At 37.3% G+C, this 14,731-nt stretch overlaps 1 protein-coding gene across 5 annotated transcripts in view; it reads right to left on the bottom strand.

Annotated features, from left to right (window-relative positions):
- Positions 1–14,731, bottom strand: part of Setd2 (SET domain containing 2, histone lysine methyltransferase) — a 91,239-nt gene that overhangs the window by 38,273 nt on the left and 38,235 nt on the right. For 3 of the 5 annotated variants that reach the window (XM_028785360.1, XM_028785359.1, XM_028785361.1), the window contains exons 9-12: positions 14,406–14,532; positions 12,274–12,408; positions 10,406–10,525; positions 8,378–9,040 (exon numbers count right to left, since the gene is read on the bottom strand). In XM_028785360.1, coding sequence (XP_028641193.1) covers positions 8,378–9,040; positions 10,406–10,525; positions 12,274–12,408; positions 14,406–14,532 — 1,045 coding nt within the window. Of the gene's footprint in view, positions 1–5,516; positions 5,734–8,377; positions 9,041–10,405; positions 10,526–12,273; positions 12,409–14,405; positions 14,533–14,731 lie in introns of all 5 variants that reach the window. The other 2 variants (XR_003713734.1, XR_003713735.1) reach the window with 2 other exon arrangements.

Here is a 14,731-nt window from a genome sequence, read left to right on the forward strand (position 1 = left end):
TTCCTCAGGCTCTATCCATCTTGACTACAACTCAAAGAACCTACCTTAGCAATGCTCACTTTTATTCTCTCTATATATGCAGGGCTTAGGTTAGCTCGTGAAGCACTGAAAATTAATAGCTGACAGCTAGAGAGATGGCTCAGTGGTTAAGAGCACTGACTGTTCTTCTGGAGGTCCTGAGTTTAATTCCCAGCAACCATATAGTGGCTCACAACCATCTGTAATGGGATCTGATGCCCTCTCCTGGTGTGTCTGAAGATAGCTACACTGTAGTCACATACATAAAATAAATAATTTTTAAAACAGAAAAGAAAGTTAACAGCTAACACAGTTTCCTGCTGCCAAAGATCCAAAGGCCAGTACTAAATCCTTGGGCAGGAAGGAAAACAAAAGCATACGGAAATAGAGTAGTAATCATTAATGTAATCAGAGTCAGCGTTAATTTTTTCTCCGATCTAAGATTTTTTTCTTACGCTTTCCAAATGTAATTATATCCTCTATAATGTTTTAAACATAAAAGTCATCATTGTTCTCCTAAAGCCCTACAAATAATGTCCAAGTCATCCAGAAAATACCTTTTGAAGCACAATTCACTCCTCTTCCATCTGACACCAATACACACTTTTATTAGAGAAGCTGCTTTAGCTACACAACAGGAAAGCTCAGACATCCATGTCAGTTCAGAAGTTAGGAATGTCCTTTAGTGTTCAATCATAGATCACAGGCTGAAAACCACTACAATATAAGGGTGAGGGATAGTTTGAGGACCGCTAAAGTAATAGTCGCTACAATTACAGAGAGAATTTCACTCACTAGCTTCTCAATTACAAGATTCCATGGGCTGCTTGGCAAGAAAAAAAAACAATAATTTGGGCAAAATAAAGACCAGATGATTGAATATAAGGCTTTGCCTCTGCTCCAAGTACTACTGTGAAATGCTGTACTGGAAAGGATGTGAGCGAATATATAAAAAGAACAGAAAAAAAGATTCTGTCTTGGAAAACAAGAATCATTTCCCATGGGAAGGGAAAAACCTTAACAGAAATCTAAAAGAAAAGCAAGTTTCAAGAAAAAGAAAATACAAAAACATTAGAAGCTGACTGTGACTTCTCAACTAGAATAATCTGACATGAATTGTAGACATAGATGGGGGTCAGACCATGCTGTGAATACAAGAAACACTAAGAAAAATGTAACCTCAACAGTGTAAATGTAGAACCATAAAAAAAAAAAAAATTAAGGACACAAACAAAATTGTCTTCCCCAGAAGATGATTCTAGATACTAAGCATATCATCAACTATTTGGGGAATACAATTAAGAGGTAATTTACTCCAATCAGTACTATAGACATACCATAATATTAACTTTTACTACAACTATCAAGAAACTAGCCCAAAGCTGGTCAGTGCGGCACATGTATTTAATCCTAGCACTCAGGAGGCAGAGAGGCAGGACAATCTGAGTTTGAGGCCAGCCCAATCTAAAGAGAGTTCCAGAACATTAAAGGTTACAGAGAAACCCCACCTCAGAAAAAACAAAGGACAGATGGATGGAAGGAACAAACCAACCAACCATCTGGGTCACTTGCAAAAGTCCATGACTACGATTCCGGCACCCAGGAAACAGGCGCAGAATCATCACACCAAATATAATGTCAGGCTGGTGTACAAAGCAAGTTCCAGGTTAGTCACATATCAAGATACCATTTCAAAAATTAATAACTGGCTCATGCCCTTAAGGATAACATGTTTAGAAAAGAGAATTAACATCTATGCAAGTAATTCTTATGTAAGAATAATATAATGCATTTTATAAAGGATGACTAAAACCACAAATCGAATTTGTAAAGGCTAAAAAGATATTCCAAACAAGAACAGTATGCCTGAAGCTGTGGAAAGGTGAACATACATGAACAGATAACATGGCTCACACAGAAGAAAAACTGTTGGGCAAGATTATAGACAGACATGGGCTGCAGAGATGGCTCAGTGGTTAAGAGCACTGTCTGCTCTTCCAGAGGCCCTGAGTTCAATTCCCAGCAACCACATGGTGGCTCACAACCCTCAGTAATGGGATCTGGTGCCCTCTGCTGGCCTGCAGGCATACATGCAAGCAGACCACTGTATACACATTAAATCTTAAAAAAATAGACAGACATAATGTTCATCTCCATACACTCTGTTCTTTAAATACTTAATTTAAATTCTGTAAATTAAGGGTTTATGCAATGCTACTACAGAGTCCTCTTAGTCTCATCTATAATTTTAAAAGAAAATCAAGGATAACATATTGAAAGCAAAGAATGAAAGCAAGAACAAACAGTACTCTGTTGTAAAAGTAAAAGCCAGGCATGAGAGAGTCTGCATTAAAAGTGTTAGATCAAATGTAATATGACCTACTTAACCTGTACAACAAAAGAAATCTATTTGTGTGAATGCATTTATGTATGGACATGCATGCCACCTACATACATGGAGGGCACAGACGGAGGTTCCCTCCTTCCATTATATGGATTCCAAGCATCACACTCAAGTAGATCCTCAGGTTTGGTGGCAAATAACTTTAAAATTTTTACAGATATAAAGTTTCCCACTAGAAAGAATAAGTATTTCTTGGGGGAAAAAAGGCTAATTAGAGGCTAGGAAGGCCAGGTACAAACTGAACCTGGAATAACACGCCTTCAGAAATTTTAAAACAAAAACAAATCAAAATTAGACAGAAGCCAACAAGAAGGGGTTTTCACTGGTCAAACATGAGGTAGTGTAAGCATCAAATATTGGAATTAATACAGCATAATCCACCCAAGAGAATGAGAATCCATGAGTCTAAAAGCACTGTTAGGCAACCAGTGACTCAGACACATTCCATTAAAATACAACTTTACAGAGTTCCGAAACTGCTCCCCATGTGCTTTCTTTTTTGCTTGTTTGTTTGTTTGTTTATCTAAAGGAAGAAAGATAGTGTCTCAATGTGTAGTCACACTGGCCTGGAACTTATGATCCTTCTGGTGATGACATTACAGCATGAGTCACCATTCCCAAGTAACTTTGGAGAAGCTCAAAAGACACTTTGGCAATGTGACTAAAGCTGACAATTTCAGTAACGGAACCACTGAGTGCTTTGTGAAGAACACAGCACTATTCCTCATAGGAACATGTATCTAACTTAAAATAGTAATTGGGCAAAAAATTAACATTAGATAGTCTGAATACAGGGCATGGAGGAATTTTTAGCCAATTTTCTATATATTTATCACTAGAATATGCATATCATGTAGAATGCATACAGAACATTCCTGGGTGTTTCTAAGTCTGAAGCTTTATTTGGAATTTAAAATTCACTAGCTAGAAAAATTTATGTGGCTTAATCTACACTAGAAAACTGGCAAGTTACTGACAGGTTTGTCATGGTCCCGAAGAAAAACAATATTCCTTAGAAGTCTTTACCCATTAGGAAATTCTTTCTATAATGTTTATTACTCTTCTATCTCTCTCATATAGTCTTATACTTAAACTATCTTTTTCTAAATAAAGTCAAGACGTAACTACAAAAATTAGCTTCACAGGCAATAGAAATATGATTATTGTTGTTGAGAAACAGAATTAATGGCTCACCCAAGTTTATAAAGTAAAAGTGACTTCAGTTAGCAAATTCTGTGCTTTATTATTAAAACAAGTTTTGGTAAACTTTTTTTGGAAAGGACAGAACAAACATTAAAATCTTTATTACTTCTCTGTGGAATTACCAAAGTCTAACATTAGAGTAGCCACAGCCAATACAGAATATACAATATAATATACAAGTATGGAGCACAGTCACTCGGAAACAAAGCCAGCAGTGTCCCAAATCTCTAATTGCTATTTCACCTTTTGAGACATCTTACTATGTAACCAGGCTGGCTTCCAATTCATGATCCTTCTCCCTCAACCTCTGGGGGATTACAGGGCACCACCAAACAAGCCAGTGATGGTGGCTCTGGCAGAAGCAGTGGCTAGCAGTTCCAGGCCAGTGGGTACTACACAGTGAGATCCTAGCTTAAGGGAGAGGACAGGGAAAGGGGATGGCAGCAGACACCTCACTGCTAAGAGTGATGGCACATACCTATAACTCATACCTTTAATCCTCACATCTGGATTATTACAGATAAACCTCGTCTCTTACAAAAACAAACAAAACAAACCAGTAAGTTTTAGAACATTTTGTCTTAAAAACAAAAAAAAGACACTTAAATCTGTTGTTAGTGGTGCACACCTTTGATGCCAGCACTCAGAGGCAGAGCAAGGTGGATCTCTGAGTTCAAGGCCAGCCTGGCTCTACAGAGTGAGTTCCTGGACAGCCAGAGCTACACAGAGAAATTGTGTCTCAAAAAAACAAACCAAAAAAACCCCACAAACAAACAAAACCACAAAAACTGAGATACTTAAAAATATTCTCGATGCAGGATTTCCTGGATTCAATTCTATATAGGCTTATCTCTTATCAAATTTTTCACAGAAACTCAGAACATGAAACTTGATGTACAAATCTTTTTTTTACAGACAATATTAGTGATGGAATGAAACTACAAGTATTGACTCAAAACCATTCAGTTTAGGTATTTCAAGTTTCTATAGAAAGTTTAATGTTGAATTTTCTAACCAAATAGTGGTTTGTGACAGGGTCTCTGTACATAGCCCTGGCTTTCCTGGAACTCACTATGTAGACCAGGCTGGCTTTAAACTCAAGACTCTCCTGCCTCTGTCTTCTGAGTGCTGAGGCTAAAGTGATGCACCACCAGGCCTGGCTAAAATAAGTGTATTGTAAAAGCAGTGCATATATGCATATGCATATATATATATATATATATATATATATATATATATATATATATATATATAGAGAGAGAGAGAGAGAGAATATGAATATGAATATGAATGAATATGAATGAGCAGTTATTAAGAAGTACTAACTTATCACTCATAGGAAGCTTCTGTCACTATATCATCTAATCCAGGTAGAAATAAGCTACCCACGGTGACCAGAGAGATGCACATCCTATATATCTAAGTGTAAAGGAGATTTTAAATTACTAATTACTATAACCTCTTGATGTTAACAGCAATTCAAACTGTCAAATTCATGAGACCCTTACCTCCTTTTCATATGATCCAATTGAATGAAAGTTTTTTCCAGTCAGATTATAATTAATTACTTGTAATTGCTGTTTTACCTTGTGAAATCTAGGCTACATTTTCAGTAGGACAGATGATGTACAGCAGTTCTTCTACACAGAAATTAATGCACATGTCTCTGCTAAAAAATGTAGCCCAGCAAATCTGCATGTGAAAATGAACACGTTTCTAAGTAGTAATGTGCTGGGTGATGTGAGAGCTACTCTAGGAGAGATGTGTATAGTAAATGCCTTGCAAGCCTAGGCAGTGGTCCTGTGTATATAAGGTATAGAAAAAGTAGCTCACTTAATCCTTTCTCGCCAGTAGGGATTTTCCCGGAAACAACTGTTGACAATGGACGCACCAAAATAATGCCGGCGCCAGTGAGTTAACCACCTCTGTCCTTTTTTCACCTATTATATTTTTCATGCATCATCCAACTTCCCAACCATCTTCCTGTTTCTTCACAGAATGCACGCTAGGTTCTTGTTTTTCTTCAGCACGAAGTTGGAAATGGAGTTGAGAAAAGGAGACACATGGTCAGCTGGTGATGTTAACAAGCTCCTTGCTGCCCTGAGAAGCTAGATGGAAATGGTTCAAGTTACAAGGGGGATCATCATCAGATCTGGGAGGACAAAGAGTAATTCATGAAGCTTCATTCCCTTCCCTCCCACCCTCTTATATTTTATTGATGATCCCTATAGTCTGTCTTCACAGCAAAACCAAGACTAAAGAGTATGAAGTTATCTGTTCAGTTCTTTACTCCATCCAGTGTAGAGAAGACAACTGGAACGCAGGTCCAGCAATGTCATATATAGTAGACCCACAAGATCAGGGAGAATTAAGAGTGGTCAAAACAACCACAACCATTGCTTTTTGGTATGAACTAAGTATCAGCAACTAACAGTACTTGGCCACAGGTATTTAGTAAGGTTGAAAAAGATATTTTCTTTTCAGCTAATGTCTACTTGAACACATAGGTGAAGTCAGACAGAAGTAGTTAACTCTTTCAATGCCGGAATGGTGTGGTATATAGTAATCAAATGAGGTTTGAATGTTTCTCCAAAACATATCCAATTTATCAATTCTTGATTTCAGACTCCTAGTCAAGTGCCAGCTACAATTTTGCTTTAAACTTAAAAGACAATAGTAATTAAAGTTTAGAAATCAGAGACATGGTAAATGCTTATGAAAAGAATAGAAGAATTAAGAACCCCAGTACCAATATGTAAAAAAATATCAGTTCACAGTAAGTAAAGATGTTCTCAGAAATGCAATGCCCAAACAAACAAGTTTGAAAAAGAAGAGAGAATTTTATTTAATGCTTCCTTGATGTTAAGAAGTCAGATAAATACAAAGTATGAAATCTAAGAACTAAGTATTTTATTTTAAATACAAATAAAAATATAAACCTAAAGTCAAGAGATCATTAATATACACATTATTGTAAAGCTACTTTGGTCTTTTAAGATAGGAAGTCAAAGGATAAAAAGATGAAATAATGTTGTAGAACTGAACAGGTGTTCAGAAAGTGAGGTTAAGTGTTCCAGTTATCTGTGTAAATACATCCCAGAGTCACAACTGAAAACTACTACACAGAAAATCAAGTGCTTTACATTTTACAGATTTTAAGACAAGGGTATGAGATTATATCATAACGATCTGAGAAATGTTGATCAGAGACTTCCCAGCGAACCTCTTTACAAGAACATCCTCTCTTCTACCCAACTGTGGCTTTCCTCCATGTCTTTCCTGTGTCCACTTGTGTACTCGCTTCTACCTCTCCTTTTATTACTAAATTACTGTCATTCAGGCTGATGGTAGCCTCCAAACATTTGAGGAACTTCAAGACCCTGTCACAAAGCAGGCTTTAAATAAAGGTCCAACAAGTACCCATTTCTAGTATCTCTCACTTAACCAAACTCCTGCCTCCTGCAGTTAATACATGGCATCCCGGATAGACCTGCTATCGGTACTTCCTTTTATATTTATTTTTAAAAGTCAGGTTTCACACTAAATAAATCTGAGTTTATGATAAATTTTAAGCGATCAAAGTGTAACATATGTAAGTAAGAGCACAGACTGGTATATGAAAAGGTCTCAAAATAGTGAACAGGAAGCACAGCACACAATCAACCAATGAATCAATCTAAGTTCCACGGGGTCAAATCACACAGTTGAATGCAATGAGCTTTGTAGTTTCAGCCTGCTACAAAAAACTGCACTGTTGATTTATCTAATTGTTTCAATTCTGAGAGAAGGAGAAACAGAAAACATAAAGGTAGGAAGTAAGCTGTTCCCACAGGGCCCTCAAAAACTGGACTCCAGCCCTCTTACAACTAAAGTGAACCATTAACTCGCATAGGCTCAGAGTTTTATATGTTCATATTTATTCAAGATCCAGACTGTATTTTCTGAAAGGCAAATTCTACACAACTTATTGCATTCTTTATCAAGAATATAAATTAATATATATGCCATATATGCCATAACGTTTCCAGACTTTTCCCCTTTTGTTATTTTGTTTTTGTTATTTGTTGTTTTGTTATTAATTGAGACAGGGTCTCTCTGTGTGTATGTGTATCCTTAGCTGTCCTAGAACTCACTCTATAGACCAGGCTCATGTCTCCCTCTGCCTCCCCAGTGCTGGGATTAAAGGCGTGTACCACCATGCCTAGCTTCACACCACCACCCCTTGGGTAATATATTTTGTCCAATTAAAAAAAAAAAAACCTAAAAGGGGAGGACTATTTCAAAAACAAACACAAATAAACTAGTGCCATGATGTTCTTTCTAGAATAAAATTTCATAATATTTCATAATGTGAAGTTCCTAAATTACCAGGGTCTTCCAATCAATTTCACTGTTAATTTTCTATTAACCAGTCACTGGATTTTCAATTAATTCAAACATCTGCTGTCATTACATAGAGTAAGTTTAATACTTGAAGGATTTTGTTTATTTTATATGAAGAGCCCTTGAATTAATAAAATCACCAATATGCTACTTTTCTCAGTAAGAGAAAAGGAGGGCTTTATCTGTATAATGGTTTGACTATTATGGCTCTTACAAAGAATTAAAGAACACTAGAGATACATCTATTACTAGCTGAGAGATCATATCCCATTTTTCAGAAGTATTCATGGCTAGAAATGTTGTCAACTTTTTATTTAGGTTTTACAACACACACAATAATTTGTTATAGTAACAAAAAAAGTTTCTTACCTTTAGATCTTTCCAACTGTCTAGTAGCTTGGTAGCCAAATCACTTATATCCACTGTTTTATCTGGTGGTTCCTGGCTCCTCTCACTTTCAACATCAGACACACCCTCTTCTTCATCTTGGGATGGTGTTTCCTCAGCAATAGTTTCTTCGAGTTTTGTGCCACTGCTGTCTTTGGGCTCTGTCTCGGTGTCTGCCTCCAATTCCGATGTGGGTAATTTATTGACTTCGAGGGTGGCTTCACTCTCAACTCCAGCCTCGCAGAGCTGCTGTGGAAGTAGCTGTTGGGACGGCAGCTCTTCATCTTCTTCTACAGTGACAGTCTCTAACGGATCGAGGTCCTCTTTACCATCCTTGCACTCTAGCTCACTGGTGACGTCCGAGACTGCACTGTCCATGCTGTTTTCACTTATAATCTTAAGCCTGCGAAATATGAGTTTCTTAGGAGTATCTGTATCCACTTCTGTGCTTGGCTTGGCAGAAGGGTCCGGTGTATTAAGCGGAGTGTGAGCCCGTGATGTATTCTCACTAGAATACCCATCTCCTTCACTTAACTGAGGGACAGCAGTCTTAGTCTGAGACCAGCGTTGAATAATTGGAAGTACTTTGCTTTCTTCCAACATATTTTTAGTAGGAATGGGCAAATGCTCCAAAGTCTTTATAATCTGATTAAACATGATAAAAAAATTAATCAATCACTCCATATAGCTGATCAAACATAAGGTAAGGACTCAAACACAGGAAATAGTACATGTTGGGTATTGTCTTACTTAATTTTTAAATATAGATGCAGTTTAAGGTTATAACATTATTTTCTTTTAAGATGGAAGAAAACCTACAATTAAAAAGTACAGGGTAATGACATAATGACTACTGACACCACTAAGTGTGACTGATAAATATTTTCTAAAGGAAGGGATCCCCAAAACTATGCAGCTTAAAAAAAAAAAATACTAATCCGCATTTCCAGTCTATTTTTCTATAAAATTCTCCAGGTTACTATAACAGAAACTTGGGAACCATACAATATTATGTATTAAAATGATAGTTCCCACATGTGAAAGATTCAAGCATTATTTTCTAAGTTAGCCTGTGACAATAACTATCTAGGGGAGGACATCCATAGTATCCCTCAAACTGAAATCTAAATATTTCTTACAAATTTTCAAGTATTGGTCTATAGAAACCTAAGTCCTCCCCAACTTATTCCCAGATCGCTTTGAAAAACGTTACAGGCAAGAAAAATTACTATATGTCTACTCTAATACTTAATTTTTATTTTTGGTTGTAGTTTAACAGCTGAGCCATCTCTCCAGCCCACAATACTTCATTTTTAAAAGTGTTTTTTTATTGGCTGGGCAGTGGTGACACACATCTTTAATCTTGGCAAAGGCAAAGGCAGGCAAAGGTAGACTTCTGTGAGATTGAGGGCAGCCTGGTCTACAAAGAGAATTCTGTGACAGCCAGGCCTACATAGAGAAACCCTGTCTCAAAACAAACAAACAAACAAACAAAAAACAATAAAAACCAAATACTAAATACTAGTCAGTTTACTAAATAACTGACTTTGGGGTGATTTTTTTTTTAAAAGCTACCTATGAAAAGTCATGGTAAATTGTAAAAGCTGCAAGTCCACTAATAATGTTGTCAACTAATCTTTACTTAGACCTTTGAAAACACTTCTTTGGCCTTAATCTTGTCAATAATTTTTCAGAACTCCAAAATTCATTTTTTCTATATTTTCTGCATACTTATCTTAGCGATCAAATAAATTACTATCATGACAGATTGTGCTTACAGTTCTTGGTATATAGAACTGACTTTAGAAGATGCTATGGGAGCCAGGCGGTGGTGGCGCACGCCTTTAATCCCAGACTTGGAAGCAGAAGCAGACGGATTTCTGAGTTCGAGGCCAGCCTGGTCCACAGAGTGAGTTCCAGGACAGCCAGGGCTACACAGAGAAACCCTGACTTGAAAAACCAAAAACCAAAACCAAGGGGGAAAAAAAAGTGGAGAGAATGGGAACTGACCTCTTCCTGGAGCTTCTGGTTACTTTCCCGGCCATCGCCGAGCTCTGCCATCCAGATCCACAACAGTGACAACCCATGACGTTCCAGAAATGACTTGAGGCAGGACTGAGAGTGTGTGTTCTTCATAAAGGGAAAAGGCACAATGCATGTTATAGAAAGCCCACAGTGAGAATCAGAGTTTACGTAAATTAATGCACACATAGAAACACACATCCCAGAAACTCTATTTTATTAACTACAATTAGACATCTAACAAACACTATAAAGAATTTAATATTTAAGAAATGTCTTTAATGCACTTTTATCCAACTCATCCCCAATTACCCAGTCTTGCCTCCTCTCTCTGACCCACTTCTTTCCAATGAGTCCCTTGTCTATTTTCAAGTCTATTACGAATTTAATAAGTTACTTAAAGGAATATAACTACACAGCTGAAAACAGTATCTCTTGTAATAGCCTACACTTTTAACCCCAGCAACTGGGAGGCAGAGGAAGAAAAATGTCTGAGTTTGAGGCTACCCCCATCTACACTGTAAATTCTGGGACAGCCAGGGCTGAGAGAAACTCTGTCTCAAAAAAAAACAAATATTTCATTCATACACACACACACACACACACACACACACACACACACACACACACACCCCTCCCTCCCAATAGTGCACTTGAACTTTACTAAAATTGGAAACTATTAAAACACATCATTTACAATGAGATTCAGCTCTGGACCTGGCAAGATGGTTCAAGCACTTAAAGGTGCTTGCCCCTAAGACTAATAACCGAGGTCCAATCCCCAGATCTTACAAGGTAAAGAGAGAGAACTGACTCTTCCACTAACCTAGAAAGATATGTACCCACACATACAATAAATGAATGCAATAACTTAAAAGTAAACAAATAATTTAGGAACTGGTGTTAGCTCAGTGGTTAAGAGCACTTGTTGCTTGCAGAGGACCTGGGTTCAATTCTCAGGATCCACTTGGTAGCTTAAAACTATCCATAACTACTTCAAGAGAACTGATACCCTCTTTTGACTCTGTAAGCAATAGGCAAGCAGGCAGTGTACCTGCATGCATAAAGGCAACACATAAACACATATAAAATGAAAATAAATAAATTCAGGCTGGAGAGATGGCTCATACTCTTCCAGAGGTCCTGAGTTCAGTTCCCACCAACCACATGATGGCTCACTACCATCTGTAAGAGAATCTGAGGCCCTCTTCTGGAGTGTCTGAAGACAGCTACAGGTACTCATATACATAAAATAAATATTTTTTTAAGAAGGAAATTACATTCTGAATGACATGGAAAATTACTTTGTTGAAAATGTAACAGTAAAAATTATTTACGTAATTTTCTATTATCTCTTTGATTCAGATTCTTATTCAAAAAGCTTTTTCTTTCCTGGTAATTGGTTTCTGCAGTGCTAGGGTTTGAACCTAGGGCTTTGTTATATTAGACAAACACTCTAACACTAAATAAACTATACCACCAATCCCCCGTTAGATTTTTTTTTGATAATTTTTTATTATTTTCTTATGGCATACTTAGTAAATTGCAATCCATGAGATGACTGCTAAAATCCTTTGCTTTGAGATTATATAGTAAAATAGTAACTTGTGGGCAAGAGAGCTGTACAAAGTACCATGAATTATCACACTAAAAGAAATCCCACCTTGAGCTTTTAACTGAAGGGATAAACAAACCAGCTTTGCTATTCATAGTATTGAACTCTTCAGCCTTTTCATAAGCTTTCAAAAAAGAACTTGCATGTTCATTTAAAATGATGATTTTTTTTTCTATTAGCCAGATTTTAGTTTAAATGTCCCACTCCAAATTCAGAAATACATTAGTATGAAAGTACTTACCTGAATGAGCTTGAGACAGGTGAGTTTCTGTTCCAAAGTTTCAATTCTAACCATGAGCCGGGATAAACTAAGAACCTGGTTCTTATCAGAGAGGCCTTCACCATTTTCCATCAGTGCTTCGAGTTCTCCATCCACCTAGTACAGCAAAGAAAACATTATAGTTAAAGGACAAGTACAACTCACTCACTTAAACAACCTGGGGGACAGGGGAATTGCTGGCTTCACAAGTAATTTAGAAAATGAAAAGTATGACCACAAGAAGGAACTATACTATTAGGCTGGGGGACAGGGGACATATCCATCACTAAGCCATTCCTGTAATATCAACCTTGAAAGTAGAGGCAGAGGACCATGAACTCAAGGCCAGCCTAGGCTACTCTGTCTCCAAGCAAGGGAGGGAGGGAAGAAAGTAACCATGACATCTCATATCATCAAATCTGTTAGAATATAAATCGAAAGCCAGGTGAGGTGGCCGTATTCCTGGCACTCAGGAGGCAGGGAGAGGTGGGTAACTGTGGTTCTAAGATAGCCGGAGCAACATACTGAAACTGTGTCTCAAACAACCAAATTAGCTTGGTGTTATATGCCTTTAATCCCAGCACTCAGGAGGTAGAGACAGGTGGATCTCTAGAGTTGAAGGTCAGCATGGTCTACAAAGGGAGTTCTGGAACAGCTAGGGCTACACAGAAAAACCCCATCTCAAATAAAACTTAAATAAACATATAAATGAAAAGAAATAAAAATGGATAGAATCAATCTGAAAAGCGTTTCATTCATCAACTACACGAACAAGAAATTATTTAAGGCCTTGGGATATGGTTTAATGGCAAAATATCTGCCTAACATACATTCCTCAGTATTCAGCATTGCTGGGCAAGGTGAACCAGGCTTTTAATCCAAGATATGAGGAAGTCTATGCACAAAAAGTTTTGAGGCCTGAGGGACAGTGACATGGTTCAATGTGTAACGGCACCTGCCCCTATGTCTAATAAATAATATCGGTATGGTAGGAGAGAATTGCCATCAGAATTCCCTCAGCAAACCCCTACACATTCATTGATTCATTCATATTCTCACTCCCTCCCTCTCTCTCTCTCTCTCTCTCTCTCTCTCTGAATAGGGAAAAAGAAAAAAAGGAAAAATGAGATGGGAAGGCATAAGGAAAGCAGGAAAATAGATTATGTAGTTCAAGTATATATACTTCTAGATGCTAAGATGGAAGATGTTACAATGAATGTAAAATGTAAAGACTATCTTTTAGGGCTGGAAAGATGGCTCATCAGTTAAAAGCCCTGGTTGATCTTCCAGAAGACATAGGTTTGATTCCAAGGGCCCACATAGCAGTTCACAACACTATGCAACTCTAATTTCAGGGGATCTGATGACCTCTTCTGCCTTCCACTGGCACCAGACACACAAGTGGTACACAGACACACAAGCAGGCAAAACACACAGAAATACTTTTCTCTAAAAAGCTGTCCTTAAGGGAGATAAAGAACAAATCATATAAGATGAAAATATAAAATATAAAATAAAACTCAAAAACATTAACTAAAATACAAAATAGTTGTATCTCTCCTGCCCAGCAATTCCACTTAGAAGAACAAAATACAGAAAAATGTCTGTACAATATGTACCAGGAAATGCCCATGATGCTCAGTACAATCATATTCATAATGGCAAAATACAAAAAAAAACAACACACATATGTGTGACACAGTTAAACAAACCCTTATGTTTATTCAATAGTATACATTTAAGGCAGGTTAGAAGGCTCAGTAGGTAAAGGTGCTTGCTGCCATGACTGATGATCTATCTGAGTTTAATCTCCAGGACCCACTTGTAAACAGGTAACAGACTCCTGCAGACTGTCCCTTAACCTTCACACCTGGCACAGCTGTGTGCACGAGTATACACACAATCCTGAACTAAGACAAGCTCAGAGGAATTATGAGTCAAAAAACTTTAAGCAGTTTTCTATTATAATATATTAAAGTAAAATAAAAACAGCCACCCATACTTCTTTTCCAGTATCTAATCCAAACCTGGATTTTCCTTTTAAATTAATTAGAAAAGCTACTTCCTTAAAACTTTTATTATAAGATTTGAAAAACAGACGGCAGCAAACTTACTGAATCCTTCTTCCGAGAGCGTTCCTTTTTCATCTTCCCTCCTGCGGCTCGAATACTGACTCTGTTCTCTCCTCCCAAGTAACCCCGGCAGTTAGCTGACCCACAGAAACACTTCTGAGCTTCTTTGCTGTTAGGGAACAGGAGAATGAGTTATGCAGAAGTAAAGCATGTCAGAGTGACAACATGTTAAGAATAATATCAACCTACAGGAAATATAAACATTTTAATATTAAGAGACTCATACAAACCGACTTCTTTTGCTTGTAAAAAAAAAAAAAAATTCCTTTTTTCACCATCACCCCTTCTCCCAATTTCTCCCCCCCCCC

Source organism: Grammomys surdaster, unplaced genomic scaffold (genome assembly GCF_004785775.1).
Source record: "Grammomys surdaster isolate TR1022 unplaced genomic scaffold, NIH_TR_1.0 125216, whole genome shotgun sequence".
NCBI lineage: Eukaryota > Metazoa > Chordata > Mammalia > Rodentia > Muridae > Grammomys > Grammomys surdaster.